Here is an 18,476-nt window from a genome sequence, read left to right on the forward strand (position 1 = left end):
GTGCATGAGGGTCAGATAGATGCTTAAATAACACTGTAGAAATGAAATACAAGAGAAAGTAACTCACTAGATGCATGTTTCTGGCTCCTGTCCCTCGTGTAGATCCTGGAGGATGGCACATGGGAAGCTGAGTAGGCAGTGAGGACCTCCTTCCTCTCTGACAGCATGCTGCAGTCACTGCACGTGTAGCCGTTCAGCGTGGGCTGCAGCTCCGGGGCTGCAATGTCCCCGTTGCCCTGCAGCAGCAGCGTGGTGTCACTGCCTGGAACACAGCACAGCACCATGGCAGCACTGCCAGCACCCGGCCTGTCACACACAAACTGTGTGCAAGGAAAAGCAAAGTGTGCTTACCTTTGGGGTCACCTTCTTCATCAAGGCCTGCAAACAAAAAAAAAGAAGAAATTGGTCCCAAATATAAGAAAGATCTGAATTGAATTACAGTATCTGACAAACTCAAGTTAGAAGTCCCACTAATTTTAAGACTTCAAAGAAAGTCTCTTTATGGTTAGCATTTAACATTTTGCAGCCCATCAGAGAAACACCTATCCAAACCTTACTGTAGTAGGGTAATAGTTGTGAAAATCATCCCATCACAGAAGGGGCAGGCAGAGCAACATGAATGCCAACTGCACCTTGACTTGGTTCCCACAAGAAGTTAAAGCAGCTAATTACTGCTAACAATGTTTCTGCTGCTTGGTAACTACTTTGATACTACTGTATTTAAAATTCTGCTTTAAGATCCAGGTTATCTAAAATTTAGAATGGGTTCTACCAAGATGGACACAATTCTTCCCACTAGGACTCTGGGAAGGTCACAAGTATTCTGACTGGAAACAAAGAGTCTGAATTGGGAGATAGAACAAATTGCTGACCTGGTTGTACACAACGCTTCACGTAGACAATACTTTATATAGACAACTCCCATATTTTATCTTCATGGAAGAGAAAAGGTTCCAGTAAAAATACATTTTGGTATAGTTAAAAAGCCAAACCAGCCAGCCACATACAAAAAACCTTTTGGGAAATTCTGAAATGCCACTAATTTGAAACTTTCATCTCGAGGTATGTTAAAAAGAAACACATTTCTGCCTACAAACAAGTAAGACAATGCTTTGAGACAATGCTTTGCCTTTGACTTTTCAAAAACAAGTTATATGTTTACCATTCTTTCAATACAGAACTCAGTGTACATTTTGAAGAAAGCAGAGACAGGAGATAATTATGGCATTGCATCATAGAAGTGTTTATGTTTGCTGGCACAGTAACTTGACTGTGAACGTCTTGACATTAACCATGCCAGTAAATCAAATTTACACACTGGACCATGTATTTCCAGTGGGCATCTTAGCAAGCAGACCCCTAGAGATGAAGTGCAAATGTTCACATGTTTGGGGACAGGATGGACAACAGGTGATGCAAAGATCATAAATTTATACACACCAAACCAAACCAGTTTGCACAGTTTGATACAAGCAATATCAATTATTGCCTACCCCAGAAATGATCAACTTCTGTCTGTTCCCGAATCAGAGACTCATCCAATACAGTGGATATCATTGATGTGTCACTGGCATGGCTATTGAAACTGCTCTGGCTAAAAATAGATGAGCTGGACAGATTTTTCCTTGGCACATGTCTTCCAATGCCAGACTGCTTGCTCACACTTCTGTGCTGCTTTGCCACCCTAGGAAACAGAGGCAAGTGAGACACAGCACTAAGACACATTTCTGTCACTCTCTCACTTTATTATTAAATGAATTAACAGTCATTTCAACACTGATGTGACTAAACAGAGCAAACAAGGTTTAAAAGGAAGTCCTCACCTTCAAGCACCTATAATTTGACAAAGATCCTTGTAAAAAATTGTCATTGCAAACCACATACTGAACATAAACTTCAGAGTATGGCAGCAAACACCAAGAACAAAAAAGAAGACCTGTAGGTAACCTTTCTGCATTATTGTGTTCCAACAGTAAGACTCAGGATTTACTAGTGATGACTAAAATGCTTACTTAGACTGATCCCTGAAGGACATATTTCCAGCATAAGAGCTGTCATGAAGGGAATCGCTCTGTCCATCATCTGATTTACTGTATCCTCCAGCAGCCAACCGTAAACTACGCCGTGACATTCTGGGTGAATCAAACACTGGATCTATTTTGTTCTCAGTCTCAAAATCCAAAGCAGATGAAGAATAACTCGAACTGCAGTAAAATAAGAACAGCGAAGTTACTGGGAGAATTTTCAACCTGGTAACAAACAGGTTTTTCAAGCTAGTCCAAGTTTCCATTAAATGTAGTTTATTTGGGGTTATGGTACAACCCCCACAAGAGATACCAAATAACCCAAATAATCCAGATATGTGTAGATATTCAAAGTTCTCCGAGACAATTCATATTACCAGTTCTACAACTGAAAACACATCACAGAAAGAAACAACCACCATGGAAACCACATATGAAATTTAGCCAGAGCAAGCACTCATTCTTTTGGGACCAATTTGAGAGTAGAAGCCATTCATGACACAGTTTCTTCACCATGCCTAGAAGCAAATTAAAAATGACACACTCCAAGTTGCAAGGCAAAGATTAATTTTCAGTCTAAGTTTATTTTTGTCAGTTTTCTGTTTGCCAAGTCCTTGTTTTGAAAACTGAAGATCCATATGCCACATTACCCTGAATTTCCACCTCTCAACAAGTAGGAACTTCCTCCCTTCAAGATACTTAAATACTTCCCTACTTCAGCTATTTCAGTTTAACAACCATTACTTGCTTTTAAAAAAGTGGTTTAAAAGTATTTCCTAACCTAATGAAAACCATTAGAAATACTTAAAACTCAGAATTAACAAAAAATATTTAGAGACTTCAATTTGTTTTTCTCCACAGAGGCAAGTTTACACATAGATAGCCTTCATGTCATTACCCCAGGAACTCCACATTTCAGCACATGATTCTCTCAGAGCCACCATGAAAACTTACAGCAAAGACAAAGCAGCAACACAAGGCAAACACAAACAGATTAAGCTGAGGAGTCTGTAAGAAATACATTTACCAAAGCAGAAGTTCAGCCTAAAGCAGAACTGTCATACTCCCAAGCAAAGGAAACATTCAGTTATGCAAGTGAGCAGAGGCTGCTGGCACAGGGCACTGCACACAGGTCAGGTTCTAGAACTGCTCAGCCCTGTGACCCACAGCATCCAAATGCTGAGTGCTCTGGGCCAGCTTTCATAAGGGCTCTGTCCCTTCCTGGGCACAGGGATATAGAGATGTAACAGGGATATACAGAGATGTAACAGCCCTTCAGTACTCCTGGAGGCTTTGTTTGATTTTTTAAAAGAGATAAGCAAAGGATTGTTTATGACAGCAGCTCTTTCTCCTCAAACAAAAACAAACAAGCAAATTAGATCTGAATGAGTAGATTCTGCCGTGCAATCTGTATTTGAAATGGAAGCTTTCCCTTTAAAAATGCATATAAATAGCTACTATAAAATGTACTTGTGTAAAAATGACTTAATGGAAATAGTTTTCCCACACCATCATTAAAGATCTCAGAACATCACAAAGCAATATTATGGTAAGTATTGCACTGCTTCAGCATAAAATTAAGTTAGCACCAGAAGGCCTTGAAACGACACTTACAGTAATGATGTAATTCTGACAAGGTGGTGCTTTTGAAATCAGTTTCTTTATTACTCCTCAGTACAAAGAAAAGTATGTAAAATGGGGCTGTCAGAGCATATCAACTTCTTTTGGTTAAAAAACCCAGACAACACACTGCTGGGAAATATCTCATGGCTCCAAAACCAGCTGGGCATTCAGCCCAAAAGATCAGACCAGAGTCTGTCCAAAGTAGCTGCTTCTATGTCCCAGAGTAGAGAGATTTGATGGCAGGGCTTTGGTTCTGTGTGCTGGATCTCCCTGCTCTGCCCTGATAACCCTGGCGCGTGCAGTGCAACCCTGTGCTAGGCAGGAAAGAGCCTCAGCACAACTTAACAAACCCTGCATATACACTAAATACATTAGGCTTGTTAATCCTTGCTTTCATTTGGCTGGAAGAGAGAGAAGAAATAACATGTTTTCTCATGTACTCAACCAATTGTAGACTAAAGAGATTAATTGCTAGTTTTCAAAAATGCTAAACATAAATTACTCATACTCTGACAGATATGAAGAGAATATGGGTTAAATGTGGCTCCTCCTGCTGTTATTCTGAAAGGGTCAGAGCCACAAGAGTTTTCTATTGAGTCCCTCCCTAAACAGTTGTTTCAGAACTCAGTTTTGCTATTTACATTTGCCACTATGCATTTGCCTTTCCTCATCTTCACCCCACGTTTTTTACAGACACTCAATTCACAAGAACACAAAGTACACAGAACAAGCTGACAGCTGTGACCAGCCTCAATTTGTTTCTGTTTATGAACACTTGCTGTTACCAAGTATCTCAATGAGCATTTATATCAATGTGGGTTGAATAAATAGTTAAAAGTTGAGCTCTACTATCTAAAAAAACCTAACAAATCATCATGGAATCTTTTTAACAAAAGGGGCTTGTCTCTCACTTATGCAGGGTAATAGTTCTCTTCACATTATCAGTCCTCTGGCAGCAGGACAGTACCTAGAAGTCCCCTAACTTGCCATCTCACTTCCCATGCTTTGGAATGCAGCCTTTTTTCTTCCGCAGAAAAGACTACAGTAAATAAAAAAACACAAACCACTGCCCTTTCTTTCAAGGGCCAGAAATGAACCTGTGCATTGATGCCCTGCTATGCAATATGTGCAGCTAACCAAGAAACACCTAAAGGTGGGATGCAATAGCCCACACTCCTGGGCAACCTCAGCTAACAGGGAGGGCTGGTTCCCTCCCCGGCAAACAGCTCCCATGGCTGCTGGCAGAGCTGGTGACGGGATCTAATCTTACATTTCCAGCTTCTTGATAACTCCTTCACATGAGCTTCTACAGAGTAAGAATGTCTAGACTACAGGTTATTTTTCAAGTAAGCAGAATGAGAATGAGGCCTGCCAATTTTAGCATGCCTATAGCTTGTCTGAAGGCCCTGAAGTGTCATTTATTTATAAATACTCCTTGGAATGAAATGGGCAGTGATGTTCTTGACTATCCAGCATAACAGGCACATGCAATACACCCAGAGAACTACAACTGAACAGACATCTCCTAACATGGACAGACATACAGGCAATACTAAAACATTCACAGGCTTCCTAACCAGGGGGCAATGCTTACATTAAGTGACCAAGGACACTACCTTGAATTGTTTAGTTATTTCTTCAGTCAGACTCAGAACATACTTAAAAACCTCAAAAGATTTTATTCAATTACTGTGCAGAAAATTATATCCCAGTTGAGTGCTCTGACACAGAAAATCAAACCAAATTCTTATTGATTTAACCCAAATTTGTGAGAAGTGTTAAAGCCACCCAAACTGACAACACAATTCAAAGGATGATGGTGACTAAAAAGAAAGATCAGTCATAAGAGTGGGGTGTAAATTGCATGTTGACAGGTGGGTGAGATTCACAAGTTTGACTTGCATTTGGAGGAGGATAAAGATTATTTAGGTATCTCAGTTAAATGCTTTTCTGATTTGGGCTGGAGGAGTAGAAGCACAAAGTAGAAGCACTATAGCTATGAACACACAGTGATTCCAGTGAGTATTAATATAAGTTCTATTAATAAATCATAGCCAACTCTATTAATAGCTTTGTGGTATCAAACTTCACTGTACTGCTTCCTGCAGGGCTACATCCCAAGCCAATTTCTTTAAAGAAAAGATTCTGTAAAAATTGAATTGTCAAAGGCAGAATAAATCAGATTAGAATATAAGCAAAACAAACACAGGTGAGGGGTAAGAAAGAACAAATTTCAACATGAAAATATTTCTGATTAGCAATTTCCTCAGATCTTCAAATATTGTTTGACCCAGAGGAGGAAGAGCTACAATAACAGATGTCATTCTGCACATACAGAGCAAGCAGAGGCACAGCAAGAGTCTGCACAAGAGACTGTGGTTTATTGTCTTGGCACCCTGAAAGCACTGTCACATCAGTGTGCCAGATAGTTTGCTCCCATTATTTTAACATTTGGGGCTTCACACAATTCTAAAGAAAGAGCTTGCCAATTCTTCTTTTCTACACAAGGAAGAATTGCAATTAATTAATTTCAACCTAGTTTAACTATACTGGCCTTCCTTAATTGTTATGAAACTTCATCTTACCCAGCTCTATCCATTTCTATGGATATGCCATAGAAATAGTTTAACACAGTGAAATGGCAAGCTGGAAAGTTTCAAGACATATAACCCCTGCACAACTTCTCAGTTTTGCAAAGCATTCTTCATTTATGCAGCAAGACAAACACTCAGTTGTCCCCTAAATAAACCCCAAAGTCATAATTAAATATCCTCCAGATGTCCAATACAATTTATCATTCTGCACCTTCCTTTCTACTTGCCCACTGTTTCACTGCTTGAGAATTTTGCACAAGAACACCACAGGAGTCTAACCTGTCAGGGGCTACAATATTTCAGCCAATCTCTAGGGTACATTTGCAACACAAAGGTAACTATACTCACTAATACAGAAGTGAAACTGCTGCTGGACACAAGGCATGTAGATCACATTTCATTGCCCAGCACGCTTTTCTTGAAATTAGAAAACCCACTTGTACATAACCAACATTTTACCAATAGTTTTTCATAAATTTCAGGCAAAATTGCAATTGAATTGATGCAACACAAAATATTGTCACATTTGCAACACTAAAATGTTACATTTGCAACACTACTGACATTAGGCTATAGCTAAAAAAAAAAAAAAAAAAAAAAAAGCAGCCATGATCCCCAAGAGAAAATGTAAATGCACTGTTTTGGAGCACACAAAAGAAGAGAATTAACTCAGTAATCTCTTAATGCTACAGTTTTGCCAACTTCTGTTTTATTGGCAAGTAGCCAAGTATTCTCCTATCTCTATAATGGATTTTAATAACAACACATAATAATGATGTACAGAGGGAATAGAAAAGTAAATCTCATACTGCATTCTAACAAACAATCATTTTTTAAAACTTAAAATTAGCTAAACCAATAACTGATATACTTTGAAGCAGGTATAGATCTCAACAGCAGGAAAAGCTCAATAGATTAGAACAGCAACAATCTGCTTCATTAATAGCAAAAAACTCAAAATAGCATCACAACACTTATTCTGAATATATAATACAAAAACTACCAAACACTACAGTTAGTTTCTAGAAAACTGAAGTGATTTAAGCAAAACAAAGATACAAGAAAAAAACAAGATCATTAGAAGATACAAAAAAAATACAAGGAAAAGCAAGTTGATTAGATATTAGGCATATTCAGATTTTACATTCACCCAACAAGCAGCTTTGCTAAAAGAAGTAATCAATATTTTCCTTCCAGCCAAGTCCCACACTAGCGGCAATGAGTGCGCAAAAATCAGTGGTTTAAAGTGAAAGTGGTCCCAAGTACAAAAGAAAGCACACACCAAAGTTACAAGACACAAAACATGGATGAATTTGGAGGACTTCTACATTTATAGAAATCCAGCAGAGTTGTAACTAGGCGGACACAAGTTATTCATAGCAACTAATAAACACTGAGTCATTATCTTAGTCATTGTCCTGTTAGTTCCACGTTTCTTTCCTCCAGTTAGGACACAGCATTTCAAACCAGATTAGAAAAAGCCCACTTCTTCAAAGAAGTCAGCTACTTACCATGAAAGCTCAAGTCTCCAGTTAGCAACATTGAGAATAGACAGTTTGGCTACAAGAAGAAAAGGGTTCTCACCTGAGTGCATATGTATAGCCAGTGTTCTCTGGCAGACATTGGGGAGGGGTGTACGTGTGTAGACGTGAAAAGTCCATGGTGACAGTTTCAAATCATACTGTAAAAGGTGAAAATAAAGTAATGCAATGACTTAAAGTTGCATAAAGTCAATCAAGGAGCCCTTGCACTGTTCAGCCTGTGTTATTATTAAGCATTGAATAAAAGAGCTATTACCAGAAACATGGAGCTCTCAGTGGTGGAGTAGTATTGCTGCTAGTGCCAGGTATCCCTTATCATTACTGCAGGAAGCTCAGGGTATTTCTGGCTGGGACCTTCTTTGTGATACCCTACTTTCAGCTGCTTCCAAGTTCCCTGGCTCGGTTATGAGCCAAACTCTTATCACAACCAAATTACAACACTTCCACAGGAACTATGTTATGCTGGTATCCCCTAAGAAGCTAAGTGTAAAAATCTAAAGAACCAGGCAGCCATGGCTCAGAGATCTCCTCAAAATGTGTTTTGCTTTGAGTGCCCTCTGAGCAAGGCACAGGCTGCTCTGTGCACCAACTGTGGATAATGCAGATGAAACTTGAGAAAGTTTTTACATATAGTCAAATCATTTTACTGCAGCACTTTTGAATACTATCCCCTAAGCAGTGAGGGAGTATCCTTCATCTCACATAATTTATTCCTGTCATTAAAACCACCGAATACACACCCTAGCAAAAGAGCCAACTGCAAAGTGACTCATAGGTTGGAATTAGGCACATTTTCCAGAGTGCCATCCACTTCCAAAAAAACAAACCCAAGGCCAAAACTAACAAATCAAAACCACCCAAGTAACATTTGTAAAACTTTCCATAGGGTCTTTGAAAGGTATTATAGCTTTCAGAAGAAAATAAAAACTGATGTTGTCGTATCAACAAACTTGTAGAGCTGCAGGGGTGACTACTTGTGGTACTATGAACAATTTTGACTTTCAAAGTATTGGCAAAAACCCTTCAGCCCACCTCAATTTCATTAGTCAAATAAAATTTTTAATTTTGCAGAAAAGATTCTTGGATATAGCTGATTTGTAGTTAACAAATAGGGATCTGGCTATTCTGGATTTGCATCGTTAGCAAGGCAGAATCCTGGCTACTTGCAGATTATCTATGGCTCCTGTTTCAACAGCAGTGAAAGATATTCCACACATCTATGATGACATATCTGAACTAGGATAAAAATATCCCCAGCTAGTTTTCATAATCATAACATCAACAAGCATCTCATTTTGGAGATGCACTTTCCTATGCTGAAATATGAGTTTTTATTTTGTACAGCTACATACGCATAAGAAATGGGGACAAAAAGCAGGTACAGGCAAAAGCAGCTCAAAAGCAATCTACATGTAACATTAAAATGCTCTTAGTCAGTCTACCTGTAGCCTCCAAATCCTGAGGTCAGTAAGGCAGGAGGGTATTTCCATGACTGAAGACTTAAAAATATTAAAACTTCAGGGCCTAAGCATTGTAGCTTCCTGAATCCAAGCACCTCCCATGCAAAGTGGAGTTAAAGAAAAATAAGGTCTCCTGCTATTTACTTTTTTTTATATTCTAGAAAACACATTTCCATTAAGTGATGCTCTACATTCACTTCATTTGCCCCAGAGCCAGAATGTTTTCACTAACTTGTATATAAATTTATTGTTTGCTTACAGGAAGCTTAAATCAGTAGTGCGGAAGTATTAGCAAAGCAGCCTCATTCTTTTGCTAAAATGAGCAGCAAATTCTGTTGGAATATGTAACAACTGCTGCCTTACTTTATCAACAAACAGGAGCTCAATTTAGCACATAGGAAATGGGGACCAGAGAGCAATGGCTCGCCAGGAACAGAAGTGGAAATATTGTGAATTTCAAGATGAGGGATGCTGATAATATCAGAGAGCACTTGTATTAAAAAACAGCAAAACAGGTTTTTCAGACATATGCCTACTGAAGCTGAAAACTATGATTAAGGTTGATCTGTTTGAATAGTTCATGCCAATAAAGATTTTTAACCCTCAAGGTAGAAAAACCTTGTTCAGTTTCCACTGGAGTTGATGCGCGTGCTTAGCACGCATTTCATCATAAAAACTATTTTTTAACTGGCAACTCAGTAGCTAATCCTTCTGACACCCAACAATATTTTCCCACACAGAAAGCTCAGCTATGCCAGTGAGCTTTGAGCAGCTCCCCAGCTCCTCCCTGTCTGCACTGCCCATATGGGCAGGGCAACGGCTGAGTTTGAAAAACAACACATTGGCTCAGTTTCTGCCCTGTTCTTTTCCCCTTCACCACCAGTTCTCTCTCTACTTGATTTCTGAATAAACCAAATGCTAGAACATAAACAGTATTTCTTATTTGATAAGGTTTTAATTGTATCATTAAGTTATTATAGATAAAAGATGTGCTTGACAAAGGCAGTGCAAACTGCAAAGCCTCCAAGGTACTCAGGCGTAGGTCTATGAATAGCTGGGTTTCACAGCACCCAGCTCCCCAGTGAGGATATCAGGTTTGCCATCTAAACACCACACTTAGAAATCACTCCTGGAAGATTCAGGGCCTTGGTTTGATTCACTGCTTGTCTGATGCTCTAAAATTAATTCTGACTCAGGAGGAGAAATCTCTACTTTTTCATGGCAACAAAACAGGCTTAACTGACTTAAGAATTTGAAAGTCATCTTCAGAGATGACCACCACCATTTGCAAAACTGGGCATCTAGAATTTACTATGAAACTGGATTTTTTTTAGGCCTGACTTTTACTTCAACAGCTTAATCTTAGTTATTCACCTCTTCAAAACAAATGATCAACCCAATTTATTTAGAAATATTCTACATCTGTATTACAAAACAGACACAGGGTGGGTGTAGGACATTAACTCACTCTAATTTGTTCACTTGTGTTTAACAGCACTCCACCTTACACGTATAATCTTCTGATTTATGAAACTTTCATACACAACTGGAACAGAAAGAGACATGCTAATAAAATATTTGAAAATCTTAAATCACAAAACTTGGCAGAGAACCTGAGAGGTAAGCACTGTATTTAATTCCAGTCTGAACACTTCTGGGTGCCCAACACCTTTCTGCTTTAGTACCACAGATCTGTCTGGACTCAGTTTCATGCAGACTTTTAGTCTCAGCTTTGAGGCAGATTACCAGGCCCAAACTCTAAAAGACTTTTTCCCTTTTGTAGAAGCCCACAAACATCTACTTCTAATACTAAGGTAAGTATAGTGCAAGAACCAAGCCTGTAGTTGTATAAAAGCCCAGTAATAAGAGCACTTTGATAAGACAGTGAATTACAGGGAAGCACACAGTTCCACTGGAATGCCTCAGCTTACAAACCAACATCGAAGTTCCTGCAGAGGGGACAGCTGGACTATTTGCCTTTTTTTGGGAAGCAGACACAACAGTCATCCTAAGCACCATCTCTCCCTTGCAATTAAACTGAATGTGTGTTACAATAAATCAGCACAGCAGAAGGGCAGGAGAAGACAGATTGTGACTCCGTCAGGAACTCCTGCAATCAGTGCAGCAGAATTTACCTGCACACAAGGCCTTTGGCTGTCTCCTAAGGACTTTGAAGCTTCTGAGTGACACGAGGCTGCACCACTAATTCAAAAAAAGCTTATCTGACAGTCACGTATCACAATCAGGCAGCCTCAACAAAGTCCTAGCACCATGGCAGCAGGTTCCTGGCTTCCAGGAAAGATGATGAAATGCTCCAGGAGAGGCCTTTTCGAACAGAAGCATCACAAGGCAGGGGGAGCAGCACCAAACCCTGACCGTGCACTACAAACACCTCACAGGGACAGAGCAAACCCTCACTGATGGTTTTTGGGGTACACAGACTTTTACCAGCATACTGTCCAGGCAGTTCCTCATGAAAACCTTTGTAACAAAGGAAGTGGTAAATTGTCATTTCACAAAAGGGACCCTGGCAGAGTAGAAATATTCACCAAAGTCTGTTAGACAATGAGAACACTGCCAAGACAGCATGTCTTATTATTTTTTGTTACAAGGGATAAAAAAATGATACAATAAAGTCTTAGATATTGGTAGCACTGCTTCAAATAGAACCTTTACTATCCTCACATTTTAAAGCCAAGTAAGTTTAAGCCACTATGACTTAACACATTTGATGCCACATATGTAAACAGATTTAGGCAAACTATCAATAACAATGAAACTGGAACATGCAAACTCCATCAGTTTCTGAGAGCAACCCATCTTTTACTTGTAATTTCAGTTATTTCATTCTATTATTCAGAATAACCAATAAAATAACTGGTTTTAGTTAAAGAACCAAAAGTATATATACTCCACAAAGGATGTTTCATCATAGCAAGTTAATTACTGATTTAAACAGGCTGAAGAGCAAAGAGCGCCAAGCTAAATCAACATTTTATTAAAACACACATTCACAAAACATTATTATTCCTTTAAAAGAGCAAACAAACAAAAAAACCCCGCAAGTAACAAAACCGATATTTGACACCAGACGTTACCATTGAGCATTACGGCACAGATCCCCAAACACAGGCGCAAAACCCAGGTTTCATCACAACACCGCACGTTCACATTGTGTACCTCTCGAAACGCTTTTTAAAGGGAGGGCTGACAGAAACCAGCCCCGCATTCAGGCGCGGTGAGAGCAGCAGCGTGCCGGTTCATTGTTTACACGCCGGGCCCCGCAGAGCGGCTCAGAGCCCGGCCCGCTCGCAGCGGGGCCTGGCCGGGCCCTGCGGCCGCGCTCCGCCATCCGCCCGGGCCGGGCTCGGGGCGCGCTGCCCGGCGGGCGGCACACGCCGAGACATCGAGCCCAAAATGGCTCCCGGCCCCAACAAAGCCCGCCCGGCCCCCGCGCTCCCCGTCACTCGCCGAGTTTGAATTCACTGGAGGCGGCGGCCCGGCCAACCCCGCCGCCTTAACCCCTGCGGCTCCGCTCCCCAGCCCGCCGGCGCACAACAAAAGGCGTGTTTTATTTAACCTCGCCCGTCACCTGCCCGATCAAACAGCCCCGGTATCTGCGATCAAATTAAACCCCCACCTCTTATTCTTTATAAGCGACACCTGAATGCCTAAACGTCCACGCCTTATAAGCGCCGAATTACAAGCAGTCAAGCACCGCAGATTTAAGGGTCTCCAAACGCCACCACATTTACTAATAGAGCAATGTAAAAAGCCTGCTAAGCGTGCCAATAAAACCCTCCGTCCAGCTCGCCTGCAACTCACTTCCACAACATTGCTATGAAAATCAGCGACTAGTAATTCACCCCCATATGCAAAAAGCAAGAATTAGACATTAAGATTCACTGGGAAAGTCAACAGAAGCATTAGGCTGGAATAGTCAGTTGCAAAGAAATGAAACAGAAACATTAAAAAAAATTAGCAAATATTGGACTTCCTTTTTGCGTAATGTTAAACTGAAAACCAGATGGTGAGATGGGGGGGCCTGCAAATGCTGCAGAGACCCGGAATTTGCTGGCTAATATTTTCCTTCCCTATAATATATTATAAACAATATATCTATAAAATGTATTTTATTTTAACATAGTACAATGTTAAATAAGGCAACGTAAAATAAGGAACGCAAAATAAGGCAAACCAGATACTTTTTCTTCCCAGCAGATCTAAAACTTACTGGAACTGTCAGAAAACAGGTGCTGTCTCCAGTGTTCCTGACACTTCTACCCCTACGGTCATGGAAGGGCAGCCAAACGTGAACATGGCATGAGGAACTCAGCACTGTCACCTCAAAAGGAGCACAGCACTAAAATAGCACATTTTGCTGTAAAAACACGAGCAGTCACTCCCTCGGCGAGCGATGCCAAACTCTTCCACAGTAAACCCGTCTGTTAAACTACACTTTCCTCACAGAAGCAGCTGCCCTGAGGTGACAGCCGGGGGGCAGCGAGGACAGGTCTGTCTACCTGTGCTAGCCAGAGCAGAGCACGACACCCATCACAGCACGTTACCTTTGCACCAAGGCTCGGCAGCGGCGGCGAGCGCCGGCACCACCGCGCACTTATCAGCTCTTTCACAATCAGGGCAGAAAGCTGCAGGTTAGAGCTTCTTCTAACAAGGAAACCCTCCAGGTGCCAGGCCCAGAGGGACCGTGGTAGCTGATGTTCCTCTCTCCTCCCAGCCAACAGCGCCGACCGACAGAACTCCGGGCTACCCAGGGGTCAGCGCCCGCCCCACGACTCCAGCCCGCGGCGCCTCACGCCCGCTGCCTGCTCAGCGCCGCTGCCCGAGCCAGGGACACCGATCCCCCGCTCGGGGGAGGCCGCACACCCGAGACACCGCGCCCCGGGGGCTCCCACGCGGGCGAGCGGCCGCCACACGCGGCCCCGGCCCGGCGGGAAGCGACGGCGGGCGGGCCGGGGCGGGGGCGGGCGGGGGACGGGTGAGCGCGGGCGGGGGGCGGTTGGAAACGGCCGGGGCGGGCTGAGCCGCGCCGCCTTCAGCCCCGCGCTCCGGGGGCGGCCGGGGGAGCGCGGCCCGGCCCTGCGCGACGAGGAGAGCCGCGGCGGGGGTTACCTGGTGCCGGTGCAGCGAGGGAAAGGCAGAGCCGGCGGCGGCGGCAGCAGCGGCGGCGGCAGCTGAGATTGCCCGGGCCCCGCCCGCTTTGCCGGGGCCGCCGGGAGCCCCCGCCCCGCCCGCGCGGCGCGTGCCGGCAGCGCCCCCTCAGCGCCCGCCCCGCGTGGCCCCTCACACACGGGCACGGGGCTCCTCCTCCTCGGGCCCCTCACACACGGGCACGGGGCTCCTCCTCCTCGGGCCCCTCACACACGGGCACGGGGCTCCGCTCCGCCTCGGGCCCCTCACACACGGGCACGGGGCTCCTCCTCCTCCTCGGGCCCCTCACACACGGGCACGGGGCTCCTCCTCCTCCTCGGGCCCCTCACACACGGGCACGGGGCTCCTCCTCCTCGGGCCCCTCACACACGGGCACGGGGCTCCGCTCCGCCTCTGCCTCCTCCTCCTCCTCAGACCCCGCTCGGGCGCTGCCCCCGCCACGGCCGCCTCCTGCCTGGCCGCCTCCTGCCTCGCCTCCCCCCTCCGCAAAATGGAGCTGTGGGAGTTTCTGGAGCGAGCAGTGGAGAGGCGAGGAGTTAACTCAGATTTTCACTCTGTTGCTTGACTCACTGACTTTCCCTCCCAGTGTTTCCACTGTTTCCTTCCTACCCGGCCTTTTTGGGATTTTCTTTCTCTTTGAGTCTCCCTCCTCCGCTAAGACTTTGGCACAGCACACCCGGTGGGACTGAAGCGCCTCGGCTCCGTGTGGTGCCCGACCCAATGTCACCATCGGGCCACAGATACCTCCGGACAGCCACACGGAAAAGAAATCAGAGAATGCTTCGGCTTGGAGCTGACCTTTAAGCCTATCTAGTTCCAACTCCCCTGCACTGAGCAGGGACACCTCCCACTACACCAGGTTCCTCCAAGCCCTGTCCAGCCTGGCCTTGAACTTTTCCAGGAATGGGGCTGGTTCTTGGCAGAGAAGAAACAAGCCCCATTGTTCAAACACTCGGGGAACGTATGCAAATACATTCCATGTAAACCTGTGCCTGAGTGACTTTTTTTAAGCCTTCAGTCTCCACAGTTCTCTTGTGGGCCCAGCTGGCAGGGATGGTGCAATGTCAGTGAATAGAATAAAGAATTTGTCACTTGGGAAAGGCTAACCAGGCCATAAGTTGTTATTTACTTGTATGTGAGAGAAATGACTCAGCTTGTTGTGAAAGACTGGCTAATAAATATGTAATTATCAAATAATCCAAATGTTTGGATACAAAATGAGAGAAGGCAGCTAATCCCTAAGAAACAGAAAATGCAAGATAAACACATTCACTTAAGGTATTAGCTGATATTATTGTAGCACTGATTTTGGGCAATTCCTGTTTCTTTTAGAAGTGCTTTGCTCCAGCTATGTGTCAGTTTTAAGACGCTGCAGCCAAAGCTGAGCTGACCCCAGTGACACTTGGAAGCCAGTGTCTGGTTTGGTCAGATGTGCAGCCCTGCACCAGTCTCCTCCTCCCTGCATATAGGAGTGGTTTGCAGAATCAGTTTTCTGGCCACTCCTTCTCTTTCTGTACTTACTCTAGACCTGTTTTCCTGTCTTAAGAGTAGATAATATTTAAAAGCTTAAGATACTCAGGGCAAAATCACCTCTTAGTTTAAATCTCCTTGAAATTCCTTGGTGGTGTGAGGCCAGGCCCTCTGAGGGGTGATTCCCACCCTGTTCCCTGGAGCCCAGGCAGGGCTGGCAGGACTCAGCTCTGGCAGGACAAGGCATGTCATTCTCCCAGGGCACTGCCAGCTTCCCAGGCTGCTCTGACTTGTCCTGAGCAGTTGTTTTTCCATCACAACCAGGCCAAAAGGCTGGATGGAGGATGATGGCTGAAGCTCAGTTTTCCCTCCATTTCACAGCTATAAGAGACAATAGAACTTGTTTTAAGTTTCCAGGATTTAAGGGAAACTTGGTCAGATGTCCTGGTTTTGTTAAAACAAGCTGTGTACAGGGAGTTAATTTTTCCACATTTCAGAAGAAACTGCTCTGAGGCAAACAAAAATTACTTCAAGATTTCTCAGCCTCAAACAAATTCTGAATGTAAAGTGGGCTGACAATTTAATTGGCTAAGTTGAGTGTATAGAGAAAAATGGTCAGTAAGAAGAAAATTTGACCATATTAAAAATGTTCAATTTTTAACATTGTAGAGGGCAGTTAAGAATTTAGAGAAAAAGAGCTTTCCTAACTGACACCAGGTATGGGGAAACTGCAATACAGGGCCAAACCAATCCAAGGACGATATTTCTCTAGTTTTCCCTTCCCTTCCCTTCCCTTCCCTTCCCTTCCCTTCCCTTCCCTTCCCTTCCCTTCCCTTCCCTTCCCTTCCCTTCCCTTTTTCCCACATTATTTCTCCCTTCCCACTATGATTCCCATTCCCAGTGCTCTCCTGCAGTCACACCCAGCAAATCTCTTGTGCTCCACATTCTGCTCCTTGCTATCAAAAGGGGCAAATCCTCATTCTGCCAAATGTGGCAGAAACCAGTGCAGCCAGGTGTTTCTGACTGGTGGTACTGGGCATGGCATGCTGCTGCACAGGATGGGACTGGTGACCTTGGCTGGGCAGATCATCATATATATGCAGTAGTATGAAAATCACCTGAGATATCTGTAAATCTGATTTCCTGCTCATTAAAGAAAAGGTTTCTCACCACCTGCATCCCTCTATGGTTAAGCTCAGCGGGGCCTTTTCCCCACACCCCCCAGCCAAAGGCAGTGGGTGCTGCATCCAGAGCAGTTGGGTTATCAGGTGAAGGGGGTGCAGAGCACTTCAGATCAGTTTTGTCCCTGGATCTCCGTGGTCCTGCCTTACAGGGATTTCAGACATTAACAAGAAAAGCTGATTACACCCAAGGCAGGCAGGCAGAGCAGCCGCTCTCCTCACAGCTCTCATCTGCTGCTTCAGCTCAGCTCCTGCTTCTCTGGGGGATTGATCCCAGTAAATGGACACAAGCTTGTTAACTGTAATTTTTGTTGATCCTTCAGACGCCTAATAATGAAGATTTTTTCATTTATTTTTCTTTCTCTCTTTTTAAAACATGGTTAGATATTCACATGGAGGGCTGAGACAGAGCAGTCCATGATGTATCCAGCAGGACCAGCTCTGATCCACTCTTCTAGCAAACAGTTGCTCACCTTCCCTTGCAGGGATCCTAGCACAGATTCTGCAGATGAAACAGAGGCTTGACTGCTCTCAAGCCACCAGTTGGCTTTCCAAAGCCAAGATGTTCCTTTATTTCTGGGGCAGTGCTCTGGTGTGTTTGTGTGGTGCAGACAAGGGGCTTCCCCCAGCAAGATAAAGCCTGTGCAGTAGCCCATCAGAACTCTTACCTTTCTATATAGAACTATTATAGTACAATTTACTTATAATAAATAAATAAATAAATAAATAAATAAATAACTTCTACCATAATGACATAAATACCTGCTATGGTTATACTGTAGTATAACTGGATAGTTTTATCATAGTCTTATGTAGTAAAACAGTACTATGGACTATACTAATTCTTTCTGGTTTCTATTGGTTTTAACTTATTATACCTTAATAGCTAAATTTCTCTGTGTAGAGATTAGATTAGAGCTGTGATCTGTTATTACAGCCTATAATAACTTTGCAGTTGGAGCTGGAGGTCAGCGTCTGGGAGCAGGCTGCTGACACAAGCAGAGAGGTGCATTAGGGCACCTTCCTGTGGGCTCACATGACCCTGCAGGGCTGGACACCTGCAGAGAGTCTGCAATCTGCCAGAGAGTTCCTGGAAATCTGCACATTGCCTGGATGGACTCACATGGAGGAGAAGTGGATGGATCTGGAACACACCTAACCACCAGCCTCTCCTAAAATGCTCTCTGATGTAGACCCTGTCTCAAAGTTTGGTTATCTCATTTGTCAGTGCCCTCTCAATGTCTAATTAATTCAATCTATGTAAGGTAGTTAACAAATATATAAAAGATTCTATATTCAGTTAGACAAATGCATGCACTTACCTAAAAACCTCTGTTTTGCTGAGAATCCAAGTCCCAGGGTCCTGCACAGCAGATCTTCTGGCTTACAGGGGCGAAGACAGAGGCCCAAC

At 43.5% G+C, this 18,476-nt stretch overlaps 1 protein-coding gene across 9 annotated transcripts in view; it reads right to left on the bottom strand.

The window, feature by feature from the left end:
• Nucleotides 1-18,476, bottom strand: part of SUN1 (Sad1 and UNC84 domain containing 1) — a 32,857-nt gene extending 14,381 nt beyond the window's left edge. The window contains exons 1-6 of one of the 9 annotated variants that reach the window (XM_059484558.1): nucleotides 18,388-18,476; nucleotides 7,826-7,922; nucleotides 2,013-2,204; nucleotides 1,494-1,684; nucleotides 352-378; nucleotides 68-262 (exon numbers count right to left, since the gene is read on the bottom strand). In XM_059484558.1, coding sequence (XP_059340541.1) covers nucleotides 68-262; nucleotides 352-378; nucleotides 1,494-1,684; nucleotides 2,013-2,204; nucleotides 7,826-7,902 — 682 coding nt within the window. In that variant the 5' untranslated portion in view covers nucleotides 7,903-7,922; nucleotides 18,388-18,476. Of the gene's footprint in view, nucleotides 1-67; nucleotides 263-351; nucleotides 379-1,493; nucleotides 1,685-2,012; nucleotides 2,205-7,825; nucleotides 7,923-12,340; nucleotides 12,649-13,810; nucleotides 14,042-14,375; nucleotides 14,457-18,387 lie in introns of those variants that run through there. The other 8 variants (XM_059484560.1, XM_059484562.1, XM_059484556.1 and 5 more) reach the window with 8 other exon arrangements.

This window comes from Ammospiza nelsoni, chromosome 17 (assembly GCF_027579445.1).
Source record: "Ammospiza nelsoni isolate bAmmNel1 chromosome 17, bAmmNel1.pri, whole genome shotgun sequence".
Classification (NCBI taxonomy): Eukaryota; Metazoa; Chordata; class Aves; order Passeriformes; family Passerellidae; genus Ammospiza; species Ammospiza nelsoni.